The sequence below is a fragment of the Nycticebus coucang genome, chromosome 1 (genome assembly GCF_027406575.1).
Source record: "Nycticebus coucang isolate mNycCou1 chromosome 1, mNycCou1.pri, whole genome shotgun sequence".
In the NCBI taxonomy this organism is placed as follows: Eukaryota; Metazoa; Chordata; class Mammalia; order Primates; family Lorisidae; genus Nycticebus; species Nycticebus coucang.
The window spans coordinates 98,543,865-98,558,714 of record NC_069780.1 but is presented as its reverse complement, the minus strand read 5'-3'; the positions used below and the strand labels follow the sequence as shown (position 1 = coordinate 98,558,714).

The window sequence follows — 14,850 nt, the reverse complement described above, 5'->3', positions numbered from 1 at the left end:
TACTTTGAATTTGTCAATTAAAAAATACCTGTAGTGCATGGATCCCCCGTGAGCCTCTTTCTGCTGTCTTTCCGTCCCGGTGGAATGCTAGGTATTACATAGGAACGTATATGGCCGATACTGCCTCCAGAGAGGATTTAATATTACAATATGGGCTGATTGTCTGAATCGCCTGGGCACCTGAATTGCGATTTTTCTCTCCTGGGTACCATATGAGACAACTGAAATAGCTGCCTTGCCGTGTTAGCCTCCGGGCAGCTGGTTTTTGCTGGTTCGTTTCTCAGCTTCTCGCTCTGCACACAGGCCGCTTAGGAACAGCAAATGCCTCGATGGAACATCATGCCCAACATTGGGCCCACGTCACAGTTCATGTTCTCTGGGCTCTTGTGGACCCAGCGCCTTGGTAGTCCTGGTCTCGGTTTGGTCTTCCCGTCCTCCTGACGCCGCCTCAGTTCTGGGCAGTCCCGGTGTGTCCCGCCTGCGCACCCCACTGCTGGAACTGGCAGGCGCCCGAAGGGAGGGAATGGCAGTGACTTCACCTCATTGTATTTCTCTTCTTCCTGGGATCTCGGCCCTCTGGTCCTAATTGCCTTTGTTGATCCACATTGCTTCAAAACATCTGAGAGTTTTTGTTTGCTTGTTTGTTTATTTTTTAATTCAGCTTTCATATTTGTTCTCAGCAGGAGAGTTGGATTTGTTACAAGGTGCGTCTTCATAGCTGGAAATACAAGTCTCCATCTGATGAGGTTTTAATCATCTTCCAAGTATGCGATGCTAATTGCCATATGTTTTACATTCTCCAGGATGCAGTGTCAGCCTTGCTTGCAAGAACCTCAGCAGAGTTGTTGGCTGTGGAACAGGAATTAGCACAAGAACAAGAGGAGGATGAACCAGGGCAGGAAGAAGAGCGAAGGGGTCCAGATGGAGACTGGTAAAGCACTTGTTTCCTCTTGCTTTGGGAACTCAAAGAGCATATATTTAGTTTCTCCTAAGAAACTTTCAGTGAAATCTTCATAGGTCCACATTTTATTCTAGAATTTGTTGTTTTTTTTTTGAATACTTATTTATTTTATTTTATTTTATTATTTATTTATTTTTAATTAAACCATAGCTGTGTACCTGATCGTGGGACACCATACACTTGGTTCATAGATCGTTTGACACATTTTCATCACATTAGTTAACGTAGCTTTTGTAGCATTTTCTTGGTTATTTTGCTAAGACCTTTACATTCCACATTTACTAGGATTCAACACATTTTATTCTAGAATTTGAAAGGCAGTGTGGCTTCAAGAAGCTCTGGCCAGGGGAAGTCTTTCCTTGGTCATCAGAGAGTTGAAGGAGGTAATCTGGGAAGACTGTGGACAAAGTTAACACATTAACCAGATGTGTTAAACACTATTTTCTGAGCTTCTATTAAAAAAAAAAAGAAAGGGCAGCCCCTGTGGCTCAGTGAGCAGGGCGCCAGCCCCATATACCGAGGGTGGCGGGCTCAAACCCAGCCCCAGCCAAACTGCAATAAAAAAAAAAAAAAGTCTAAACTATCAATTCTGAAAGATATGAAAAGGCCAGGCATAGTGGCTCACACCTGTAATCCCAGCACTCTGGGAGGCTGAGGTGGGTGGATTGCTTGAGCTCAGGAGTTGGAGACCAGCCTGAGCAAGAGTGAGATCCTGTCTCTACTAAAAATAGAAAACTGTCTGGGAGCGGTGGCAGGCACCTGTAGTCCTAGCTACTCAGGAGGCCGAGGCAGGAGGATCACTTGAGCCTAGGGGTTTGAGGTTGCTGTGAGATATGACACCCAAGCCCTCTACCCAGGGCAGCAGCGTGAGGCTCTGTCTAGAAAAAAAAAAAAAAAAAGGTAAGGAAGCTTATTGTAGAGTCATAGATAAATTTAAGAGTGACTACCCAGAAGCACCATTTAGTCTCTGGTAAGATAACTAGAGCCTTTAGCAAACAGCTGAGTAGTCATTTCTCTTACCACTTTCACCTGCTTTTTCTGTTTTCTTCTCTGTATCTTACCTCATCCTTTAAAAAGGGGGGCAGAGGGAATAGAAGGTTATTATTGCACATGTCCAGATTCGCGTGTGCATATATAAAGGTGTCTTTCCTGGTGTGTACTGGTTTCTCTAAAAACAAATTTTAGTGAACACTTCATTTTTAATGACATGTGTATGTAAAGTTATTTAAACTAATTTTATATGTAGTTGCTTATACTCCAGTTAACACATGTGCATATACATAATAACATGCTTTTGTGTGTATGTATATATACATATAAAACTATATAGAAACTCAGAGTGACAAAGTATATCATAAATGACACAGTCGTGGGTTTTTGGAAGGAAGAGCTAGCTACTACACGAATATAAAAGATGTAGTTATACTTTGTGCTTATCAAAAACTCTTCGGAGTAAATAAAAATCAGCACTGCAAAACATATAACTACAATAGTAATTATAAGGTTCATCACAGTCTCTTTAAATACTAAGCTTTCCTCATACATGTAAAATACAACTTGTTTTACAACTATCTCCAAAAAATACACTCAGTGTGTAGATAAAGGAATTTATTGTTCATCGCGGTTATCACTGATTCCCCTTATGTTCATTTCATGGCTAGCCCGGGCCACTTTGTCAGGGTATCACCAATCTCCATCAAAGCTGGACATTTGGTTACCAGTGGAAAAATGTCTCCACTCTGAGACATGAAACTCAGCAAAGCAGCTGTTCTGAGCCCTCCGAGTGCTCTTGCACTGTGTGTTCTGTGGAAACTGTACTTACATCCTGGGGCAGCACTTGTAATATCACCCAGGCTCATGACCTGGCTTTTGTTTTTGTTTGTCTATTTGTTCTTTGAAACAGAGTCTCACCATGTTGCCCTGAGTAGAGTGCCATGGTGTCATAGCTCCCAGCAACCTCCAGTTCTTGGGCTTAAGCAATTCCCTGCCTGAGCCTCCCAAGTAGCTGGGACTACAGGCACCTGTCACAGTGCTTGGCTATTTTTTGTTGTCGTTGTTGTTGTTTGGCAGGCCCAGACTGGATTCGAACCCGCCAGCTCCAGTGTATGTGGCCAGCGCCCTTGGCCACTGAGCTACAGGCACCAAACCCAGGGCTTTTGTTGATGAAATCCTACGGCACTAGGACTCCTCTCTAGTTCAGTGGTAAAACTCCCTAAAATGGGGCTCTCACTGCTAGACTATGAGTCTTTTTTTTTTTTGCAGTTTTTGGCCATGGCCAGTTTGAACACACCACCTCTGGGATATGGGGCTGGTGCCCTACTCTTTTGAGCCACAGGTGCTGCCCAACTATGAGTCTTAATTGACTCTTAGCTGAGAGTAACTCCATTCTGTTCCGTGATTAATTTTACAGTCAATTAACAATGGATACCAAGTTATTTTATAGTGGGTGTCAATATTTTTAAGTGCCGAGATCAAACTGTTATTATGATTTTCAGAATGTGTCTATTTTAATATCTAGAAATCAGGTTACATTTTATGAATTTTAACTTTTTAGAGCCATATTATGGTGATTTTGCTGCAGGTTGCTACAGAATAAAGTTAAGAATTTTATTTTTTATGAGACATTTAGTGAAAAGTACCAGAAATGGCCAGATCATTATGTGTGAGTCTGTCCCTTGTTTCCCAGCTAATGGGTTGGTAAGCCCAGGCTGCACTGTCCATGGAGCATGCCCACCTGACCAAAAGTATATTTTGTTTTTGTATTCTGTTGTTTCACCATAGGTTGACCATGCTGAGAGAGGCCTCTGATGAAACTGTGGCTGAAAAAGAGGCTGAAGTTAAAATGCCAAAGGGCAGTAGCTGTACAGAGGACTCAAGTTCACACACTAGTGTGTCTGAAATTAACGAAGACAGCAGCCAGAAAGAAAATAACTGTGCCAATGACCTGAGAAGCCAGCCACCTGCCGGAACACCAACCTTGGTGACTATCCATCTGTGAGCCCCTAAAGCAGATATCCTGCAGGCACCTTGTAGACTAGGGACATGGTTGTTTGTCTATTCAGGTCTGTCCGCATCTGTGGGACTAGGCTCTAGGAAGCCTTGTAAATACTTCGAGATTTTTAAGTGGGCCTAAAATAATAAATCTCTGCTTATATTTGATAAAAGAATAGAAGTAGTGCTGGCTCCTTTAAATCTTTAGAAATAGTCTGTGAATTTTTTTAATGTATTTTCTGAATGTCTTGGATGATAGCAGAGATGACTAAATTATATCTAGTTTCATGTATGTATAAGTTTATTTCCATTTTGAACACGAAGTAAATTGTTTTTTTTTTGTTTGTTTGTTTGTTTTTTCAGAGACAAGAGTCTCACTTTGCCGCCCTTGGTAGAGTGTCGTGGCGTCACAGCTTACAGCAACTTCTAGCTTTTGGGGTTAGATGATTCTCTTGCTTCAGCCTCCCAAGTAGCTGGGACTACAGGCGCCCACCACAACACCAGCTATTTTTTTGATGCAGTTTGGCCGGGGCTGGGTTTGAACCCACCATCCTCAGTATATGGGGCCAGCGCCCTACTCACTGAGCCACAGGTGCCACCCCGAAGTAAATGTTTAAAGTTCATTTTGGTTAGATGGTGTTCTGATTGAAATCTGCTCTGGAAGGTGGCTGATGACTTGGTGTAGGGACAGGAGCTAACCAAGTTATTGAGCAGTTAATTTTGCTAGATGAGTGAAAGACGTGTTGAGATGGCCATCCCTGAACGAGGAAGATAATTTTTAAGCTTTGATGATGTTAGCACACTTGGGATGTTGGTAATAGAGTTTAGAAAGTTCTAATTCTTTCTTCCTGAGGAAGCAATATTATACCCTGTCTGAGGACATCTTTTACAAAGGAGCAAATTTTCATCTAGAGGCACATTTGGGGCAGGGCCCGGTGGCTCGCACCTGTAATCCCTACACTCTGAGAAGTCAAAGCAGGGGGGTTGCTTGAGCTCAGGAGTTTCAGACCAATCTGAGCGAGACCCCATCTCTACTAAAAATAAAAAAACTGGCTAGGTGTGGTGTAATCCCAGCTACCAGGAGGCTGAGACAGGAGGAAGGCTGGAGTCCAAGAGGGTGAGGTTGCTGTGAGCTGTGATGACACAGCACTCTACCCAGGGTGACAGAGTGAGACTCTGTCTTAAAAAAAAAAAAAAAGGAGGCATGTTCACAGTCAAGTTATACCCATATGATAAAAAACAGATGTCAGCCTACACCTACCAAATTTGTATTTTGAGAACTTTCCATTTTTACTTGAATTTTATTTTTGTTAACATTGCCAAAAATCCAATATAAATCCAAACTCAGCTTCGTAACAGTTGTTATATTTATATGGATATAAGTGCATATTTTATTTAAATCTACAACTTTGTGGTATATTTTCAATTTCTTGTGTTTATTTTTATCATTTATTCTGAAATAAATTAATGAGAATCTTGAATAAAGTTTAATGATGATACATTCCCAAATGGGGTTCCTTACAGAAGCTCATTAAGTCTAAACCTCTGTTTTTGTGTCTAACCTGTTGGAGGTGACACTTCTATTTAGGCAGCCTCATTGGACGGATATCACCCTACCTGCTATGGGTAGCTTCCTGAGAACGCAGTAGAAAACCATTCTCCTCGGTGGCCCTTTGGAAGCAGCCCTCTTGTTAGATGAGTCTCTGTTGAGACATTAGATATTTCTTTTTGTGTGTATGTGACATTAGATATTTCTTCCTTTTTTCTTTCCTTCTCTTCTTTTTTTTTATTTTTATTTTATTTATTTATTTATTTATTTATTTTTAATGCATAGAGGTACAGTGCAGAAAGACAAGCATCAATTGGATGCAGACAGTAATCTTTTTTTTTTTTTTTGCAGTTTTTGTCTGGGGCTGGGTTTGAACTGATTGTGTACTGCCCCCAGGCGGTGTGCCGTACCAGTTGTGCCCATTTGGTGGGAGCACACCAATCCCTCTCCCTCCTTCCCCCTCCTCCTAGCTTAAATTGAATTAAGTTTTTCTCTAGTGTGGGCGTGTATTAGATCCTCTACTGGCCTCATATTAGTATTGAATACGTTGGATACTTGCTTTTTCATTCTTGTACTACTTTACTAAGAAGAATATGTTTCAACTACATCTAAGTTAATAAAAAAGATGTAAAGTCGGGGCGGCGCCTGTGGCTCAGTGAGTAGGGCGCCGGCCCCATATGCCCAGGGTGGCGGGTTCAAACCCAGCCCCGGCCAAACTGCAACAAAACAATAGCCGGGCGTTGTGGCAGGCGCCTGTAGTCCCAGCTGCTCGGGAGGCTGAGGCAAGAGAATCGCGTAAGCCCAAGAGTTAGAGGTTGCTGTGAGCCGTGTGACGCCACGGCTCTCTACCTGAGGGCGGTACAGTAAGACTCTGTCTCTACAAAAAAAAAAAAAAAAAAAAAAGATGTAAAGTCTCCATCTCTTTTTTTTTTTTTTTTTGAGACAGAGTGTTACTTGGCCACCCTTGGTAGAGTGCCATGGCATCATAGCTCTTAACCTAACACTCTTGGGCTCAAGCAATTATCTTGCCTCAGCCTAAAGTCTTCATATTTTTATGGCAGAACAGTATTCTATGGTAAACATATAAAAAAGTTTGTTAATCTGTTTGGGCATTGTTGATGGGCATTTAGGTTGTTTCCACGTTTTGGTGATTATAAATTGATCTGCGATAAATGATCTAGTACAAATGCCTTATAATAAAATGATTTTTTTTCTTCTGGGTAAATGCCTAGTAGTGGGATTGTGGGATCAAATGGAAAGTCAATTTTGAGTTCTTTGAGGATTCTCCATACTTCTTTCTAAAGAGGCTGTATTAGTTTACAGTCCCACCAATAGTGTAAAGGTGTTCCCCCCTCTCCTATTTCCTCCTTTCTTACACATGTCAGCTCCCGACAAAGCGCTGACTTCCACTTTCCTTGTAGGTCGATAAAGAGACAAATACAGACGAAGTGGCCAGTGACAATGTGGCAGTTCGCCCCAAAGACCGCAGTGGCCTGAGCGCCCTACAGCACCCGCTTGTGAGAAGCAGCGTGATTGTGCGTTCCCAGACCTTTTCCCCAGGACAGCGGAGCCAGTACATCTGCAGGGTAAGGCTGCAGCCTGTCCCCTCTGCTTCACACAAGTGACCCCTGGGGACAGGAGCCTGTGCACCGGGAATCTTCACGAGCTGGCTGCAAAGGCTGTTGGCAAGAGGTGCTATAAAATATACAGGGAAGTGTATGCTCTTAGGGTCTAACTTAGTTGTTCCCCCTAAATTTAATATCTCATTTGTTCTAATGTGATTTATTTGGCAAGTAAGTGTTATTAAAGGATCTAGTGACTAAGTATACGTATTTGGAGTTTAGCCTGTATTTAGAAACATAAAGTGACTTTTGAGGTATATGTGTATTTCTGGTCTGTGTCATGCATGTTTCAAACCATGTTAGTCTTTCTGAACTTGAAATTGTGAATGGGGATTCAGAACAGAAATCATCTCCTAATAATACTTCTAGACAGGCTTGGCACCCATAGGTCAGTGTGTAGGGCACCAGCCACATACCCTGAGGGTGGCTGGTTTGAGCCCGACCCAGGCCTGCTAAACAACAATGGCAACTGCAACCAAAAAAAAAAAAACATGGCCAGGCATTGTGGCAGGCACCTGCGGTCCCAGCTACTCGGGAGGCTGAGGCAAGAGAATCGCTTGAGTCCAAGAGTTTGAGGTTGCTGTGAACTGTGACACCGTGGCACTCTACAGAGGGTGACATAGTGAGACTCTGTCTCAAAAAAAAAAAAAATACTTCTAGACACTAAATCAGATTCATAGTTCTGTGAAGAAAATTGTGGGATTAGCATCAATTTACCAGATTCTAATTCTGAAAGTATTTATGACTTACCTTATATCAGTGGTTCTCAACCTGTGGGTCACGAGCCCTTTGGGGGTCAGAAAACACATATTTCCGATTGTCTTAGGAACTGAGACCCTGCTCTATCCGTCTCCAGGCAGGTCTGCTCACATGCAGATACGCCCACATACAAGTACCGGCATGATGACATCATCGTATTAAAGAGTCCCGGCATTAAGAAGGTTGAGAACCACTAACTTATATAGTAAGATAGGTTTCATATTATAAAGTGGGTTAGAAATACTTTTAAAATTCTAAATTTATTCATTCAGTTAAACAAATATTTTTATTAAGCACTTGCTATTAAACACTTTCCTAAATACTTGGAATTCATGGGCGGCACCTGTGGCTCAAAGGAGTAGGGCACCCGCCCCCTATACTGGAGGTGGTGGGTTCAAATCTGCCCCCAGACAGAAAAAAAAACTGCAAAAAAATTTAAACATTAAAAAAAAAAAAATACTTGGAATTCACCTGAAAACAAGAGATTCAGAGCCTTGTCTTGTAGAGCTTACGTCCCTGTGACCTGAGCTACACCATAGCAGATGTGATGACCAAACTGTGATGTGTCCTGGGTGGGGTCAATGCTATGGAAAATGGCCGAGCAAGTTAAGATACATAGGAGTGACAAGTAGGGTGTGGAACAGGCTTCGTTACCAAGGTGGCATTTCAGCGAAGACCAGTACCGGGGAGAGTGAGTACAGGCTGCCAGGGCGAAGGGCCTTCCCATAGCACAGACCGGGTTTTAACTCTGACCTTGAGCTCTGTACTATATGCAAAGATTTCTTTAAAGAAACAAGTATCACATATTAGCTAAAAATACAGAAGATAATTTTACTTTAAAAACATGGAAGTATCTTAGCCTATGACTTTTGGTAACTACTACAAAAGACAGATGAAGTTATTTAAGAAAATGAAGTTAGGCTGGGCACGGTGGCTTACACCTGTAAATCCCAGCATTCTGGGAGGCCAAGACAGGTGAATTGCTTGAGATCAGGAGTTTGAGACCAGACTGAGCAACAGTGAGACCCTGTCTCTACTAAAAAATAGAAAAACTAGCCAGGTGTGGTGATGGGTGCCTATAGTCCCAGCTACTTGGAGGCCAAGGCAAGAGGATCACTTGAGCCCAGGAGTTTGAGGTTGCTGTGAGCTATGACACTACTGCACTCTATGCAGGATGACAGGGTGAGACTTTGTCTCAGAAGAAAAAAGAAGAAAATGAAGTTATTTAAGAAAAGCATAGAACAGGGAGAAAACTTGTTTGGGAGGATTTTATTTAAAGAAATAAACTTAGATTGTCAGTACCTGCTTCATTTGCTCAACTTTTGTTTGGGTTTTTTTTGTTTTTTTTTTTTAATCTTTGCTGCCAGTTAAATCGGAGCGACAGTGACAGTTCAACCCTGGCTAAAAAATCACTGTTTGTGAGAAACTCCACTGAACGGCGCAGTTTGAGAGTCAAAAGGGTATGTATTCCCTCAGCCACATACCCCTGTCTTGGGCAGGGCTGCGGGCTGCGGGCTGTGAAGTGTGGACCACAGAACTGTGGAGTGTCAGGGCTGCAAGCTCCCTGGCTGCTGAGTGAAGCCACTGGGATTCCGCAGAGATGCAGGTGTTGTGGCATCTGTGGGGGCAGAGAGAGGATGAGAGTGTTTGCTCGTCACTGGTGTAGGAGGAGGACCTCTGATAATGAAGCCTGGACACTTAATCTGCAGTGTGTGTGCAGACTCAGCCCACTCAGACAGGGCGTGGGACACATTTCTACAGATTGCCCCAGGGGCTCCCCACTATGAATGGCCACTGAGCAATTGCGGGACCAGCAGACATTCTGGTAAAGAAAGAACACGCAGCTTTTCTAACTTAACTGAAACATATTTTTAGAAGGTCAAAAATTAACATGAATGGGCAGCTCAGGGGCAACAGGTCTCAGGCTTTAAGGACAAGCCTGAAAGGCCGGTACAATGGCTCATGCCTGTAATCCCAGCCCTTTGGGGGGCCGAGGTGGGTAGATTGCTTGAGCTCAGAAGTTTGAGGGACTCCTGAACTACAGACTGCCCACTATGAGGGGCCACTGAGCAATTGTGGAACCAGCAGACATTCCAGTAAAGGAAGAATGCACAGCTTTTCTAACTTACTAAAATGTATTTTTAGAAGGTCAAAATTTAACATGCGTGGGCAGCTCAGGGGCCACAGGGTCCCATGCCCTGTCTGACGTACTTGTGGGCTGAGTCTGCACCTATGCTGCAGACTAGGTGTCCAGGCTTCACTATCAGAGGTCCCACTGGCTAAATCCTCCACTGGGCATTGTGGAGGGTCCTGTAGTCCCAGCTACTCAGGAGGCTGAGGCAGGAGGATTGCTTGAGCCCAAGCATTTGAAGTTGCTATGAGCTATGACACCACGGCACTCTACCCAGGGTAACACAGTAAGACTGTGTCTCAAAAAAAAGGACAAGTCTGAGAGAGTATTTCAATAAATTCAAAGGTTGAACTATTCAAATCATTGAAAAATTCCTGTCTACTAACCAACTGCTGAAATACTAAAGGAAGGTTATTTGTTCACTATGGCGTGTTGACTTCAAATGTGTGATTTGGTAAGGGCAGAGCACTGCGTGCAGATGTCGGTCAGTGGCACGGTCACCACTCTCATGTGTCCAGAAGAAGGATGTAGACCAGAAAACCAGATGTGCTGGTATTTATTTAGTATTCAGTACTTTCACAAAATTCTGAGGTATAGATCTTTCAGGTTGCCAAGCACCTAAATTTCCATCATCTTGAGTGAAAACTCTCAACTGCTCCCTAAGCGTCCTGCCTTCATAAGCAGCGTGCACCTTCAAGGGGTTGATTGCACTCTTCACAGCAATTTTAACTGAATGGAGTGGAGGGGCAAAAACAGTTGGGTGACTGATAAACTTCAGTATTAGAAGGACTGGAAACAGACACAAGTGAACCGAAGCATGATAGATGTTTTTAAATGGCTTGTAAAGTAGACCTCTCGGGGCTGAGTGGGGAGCAGAGTTCTGATGGAGAAATTACAGTGTGAAGAAGATGGGTGAACAGACGTAAGAAAACAGAAAAAGGTTTGCCCGACAGGCATCCGAGTGATGAGGCAGAGGGGATCCGTGGCTGTGCCCTGCTGAACCCCGCTCACACTGGCTCAGAGGAGCCGATTGTGTCTGTCTCTTCCCCCATCAGTGACTTCACAGTGACAGCTTGAAAACGATTATGGTGAGAATATTTACACCAGTGAAATCGGCAACCCCTACAAATCAGCACTTCTCTTTCTCCCCTAAGGATCCAGTTGCTGACCACTTGCCAACAGACCACAAGTCATTGATGTGCTTGGCAACTATGAATGATTCCTGATTCTGAGAAATAAGGAGTACAGTCAGAGAGAATGTGTGTCTAGACGAGTGTTTTTCATCTTTTTTATCTCACAGCACACTTGAACCTACATTAAATTTCTGTGGCACACTCAAATTATGTTGATAAAAATAAAAGAGTTTAAAAAACAAGGATATACTTACTATGCCTTAAACTTCTTTTGCAAATAATTTAATGAATGATCTTTAAAAATTTATCACAGCTTATGTGTCTCACGCCTATAATCCCAGTACTCTGGGAGGCCAAGGTGGGTAGATTGCCTGAGCTCACGGGTTTGAGACCAGCCTCAGCAAGAATGACACTCTGTCTCTAATAATAGCCGGGTGTTGTGGCAAGCGCCTGTAGTCCCAGCTGCTCAGGAGGCTGAGGCAAGAGAATCACTTGAGCCCAAGAGTTTGAGGTTGTTGTGAGCTATGACACCACGTACTCTACCAAGGATGACAAAGTGAGACTATCTCAAAAAACAATTTTTTTTTCACAGCACACCTAAAATCCTCTCATGGCACACCAGTTGAAAAGCACTAGTCTAGATAATTCTTACTGGGTAATACATTCATACAGAGGGCATCAGTTGAATAAAGGAAACCAAATACTAAGAATGTTGCAGGAGCCCACCGCTGAAACTTGTAGCGAGTGTGTAGTAAGTGCTAGAATAGGAGGTGAGGCTGAGGATGTTGTCTCATGCCTGTAATCCCAGCATTCTGGAGGCCAAGACGTGAGGATCGCTTAAGCTCAGGAGTTCGAGACCAGCCCAAGCAAGAGCAAGACCCCGTCTCTACTAAAAATAGAAAAACTAGCCATGCCTGGTGGCGGGTGCCTGTCATCCCAACTACTTGGAAGGCTGAGGCAGGAGGATCACTTGAACCCAAGAGTTTAAGGTTGCTGTGAGCTATGATGATGCCACAGAACTCTACCCAGGGACAGAGTAAAATTCTGCCTCAAATAAATAAATAATAAAAATAAAGAGAACAGGAGGTAATAGAGCTATTCCAACTTGGGCTTTGGCTCTGAAATAAGAGGAAGGACAGAGGAGCCCTCTCCCTTCCCTCTGTTGTGAGCACCCTACCATTTTCCCACATCTTTAAGGCACAGTGCTTGTCAAGTTTCTGTCTTTCTTATATCAAATAGTACAAGTTCTTATTAAGGATCTCTTACTTTGCATTCCCACTGCCATCAGTGTAGGCAAAAAATGTCTCCTTGTCCCCTTCTGCTATACACAGCCTTATCTGGCCTCGTCAGGTAAGTGGGGACCCAGCCCCACATGGTCTCCCTGAGCCCCGGCTTCCTGCATACTTACGTGCTTGCTAATCCACATTTGGCTGTTGATATGGCTCATACCATTCTGCAGTTGATCCTCAAGGTTGGCAGTGGTGTCTGCTCTTCCTAATGCTTTGCTTGCAAACTCCAGCAGACATTTTTGCCTACACATTTGTCAATTATCACTTGATAAATGGACAAGGTTGGCCCTGGGAAGAACAGCGCTGATTTGATGGGAAAGTAGATAGCACACAATGGGAAGCCAAGGAAGGAGCTAGAATTCAAGCATATTGATTGATTGACCAGCTGCGTTCTGGCTGACGCTCGTGGAAACATTCGCAAAGGCAGTAAGCTGTGGGGAGAGCATTAGGTGCCCCCAAACGGAGGAAATGTAAACAGCCAGTACTATGCTTACTTTTCACATAGGGTAAGCTTCATGCAGTAAAGTGGTCAGGCCAGTGTGGTAACAACTTAAAAAATCTCCGCTTTAAAACAATAAAGGCTTATTTCTTCTTCTTTTTTTTTTTTTCTGACAGTCTCACTCTATTGTCTTGGGTAGAGTGCTGTGATGTCATAGCTCACAGCAACCTCAGACTCTAGGGCTCAAGCGGGCCTACTGCCTCAGCCTCCTGAGTAGCTGAGACTACAGATACCCGCCACCACACCCAGCTAATTTCTCTATTTTTAGTAGAGACGGGGTCTGGCTCTTACTCAGACTGGTCTTGAAATCCTGTGCTCAAGCTATCCTCCTGCCTCACCCTCCCAGAGTGCTGAGATGACAGGTGTGAGCCACCACACCCAGCCAAAAGGTTTCTATCTTGCTTGCCCATTCATTCACTGCAAGTTGTCTGGGTTCCAGGTTCTGTATTGTTCTCACTCAGGACCAAGCTGCTGGAGCCTCCCTATGTGGTTCTTTGTTGTCCCTCTTGCAGGGGACAGAAATGTGTGCCTCCCACCCTGCCTCTGATAAGTGGTGCCCGTCCTTCCTACTTATCCTCCAGGCACCAAAGCAAGTCACTTGGCCGCTCTGCCCTTCCTTCCAGGGTGCAAGGAAGTACAGTCCCATCCTGGACCAGGAAAGAGGGAAAGAACAAACACTCCCCACACTAACAGAGTGTTCTCCTTCCTGTTAACCATCCAGACTGTCTGCCAGCCAGTCCTTAGAAGAGCAGCCCAAGAGCGCCCCGTGCGCACATCTCTGGACCTGGAACTGGACCTGCAGGCCTCTCTGACACGGCAGAGTCGCCTCAACGATGAGCTGCAGGCTCTGAGGGGCTTGCGACAAAAGCTGGAGGAACTGAAAGCTCAGGGAGAGACTGACCTTCCACCAGGGGTACTGGAGGATGAGCGGTTCCAGAAGCTCCTGAAACAAGCCGAGAAACAGGTACAGATCTCAGCATCTCCCCATTTCTGAGGACCTCACATGTTCGTAACCTTAATAACAACAGCTATCATTATTATTCTCTTGAGTCTTTTAACCCAGCAATAACTTCGGACTGTTGGTTGACTTTGACCAACTTTAGTGTAACAATTAAGCATCACAATCTTTAACTCCTATGGATCAAAGACTTTCAAAGCTGAACTGGAGTTTTAAAATGATAAAAACAGAACTTTTCATCTTTGTGGGCTTTGTTGGTTTATTTCCAGTTCATCATATGAAATTCTAGATCTCTCAATGTCAATAATTATAAAAGTTATGAGACTTAATTCTTCCAGTTAATATCATAATCCAAAGAGTCATCCACAAATTGCTTGTTATCACGGTTTCTTTGTTCCACTGTCTTAATTTCCATTGTGTACAGAGAAGCTCAAAAAAGCAAAAAGTTATTTGAAAAAAACTAAAAATACAGACTGAGCACGGTGGCTCACACCTGTAATCCCCACACTAAATGGAGGCCGAGGTAGATTGCTTGAGCTCAGGAGTTCAAGACCAGCCTGAGCAACAATGAGACCCCCATCTCTACTAAAAATAGAAAAACTAGCTGAGCATAGTGGCAGATGCCTGTAGTCCCAGCTACTCAGGAGGCTAAGGCAGGAGGATCTCTTGAGCACAGGATTTGAGGTTGCTGTGAGCTATGATGCCACAGCACTCTACCCAAGGTGACAGTGGGACTCTGTCTCAAAAAAAAAAGAAAAGAAAAGAAGAAAACAAAAAAAATAGATAAAGCTCTGACAAAATCATTGAAGAGAAAAATACAAATAAAGAGCATTATAAAGGTAATGAGGGACGGAACTACAGGTGAGAAGGGATTTAAAAGATAACTGAATACTCTGGAGACCTATTTCTAGGAGAATACTGCATATTAGAACTGATATTTGGAAAGAAAAAAAAAGGT

The 14,850-nt window shown here is 43.5% G+C and overlaps 1 protein-coding gene across 3 annotated transcripts in view; it reads left to right on the top strand.

Moving 5' to 3' along the window:
• Positions 1–14,850, top strand: part of WWC2 (WW and C2 domain containing 2) — a 154,237-nt gene that overhangs the window by 110,713 nt on the left and 28,674 nt on the right. For all 3 annotated transcript variants that reach the window (XM_053584965.1, XM_053584958.1, XM_053584947.1), the window contains exons 17-21: positions 804–931; positions 3,743–3,941; positions 6,923–7,087; positions 9,250–9,342; positions 13,656–13,898. In XM_053584965.1, the coding sequence (XP_053440940.1) occupies positions 804–931; positions 3,743–3,941; positions 6,923–7,087; positions 9,250–9,342; positions 13,656–13,898 (828 nt within the window). The remainder of the gene's footprint in view (positions 1–803; positions 932–3,742; positions 3,942–6,922; positions 7,088–9,249; positions 9,343–13,655; positions 13,899–14,850) is intronic.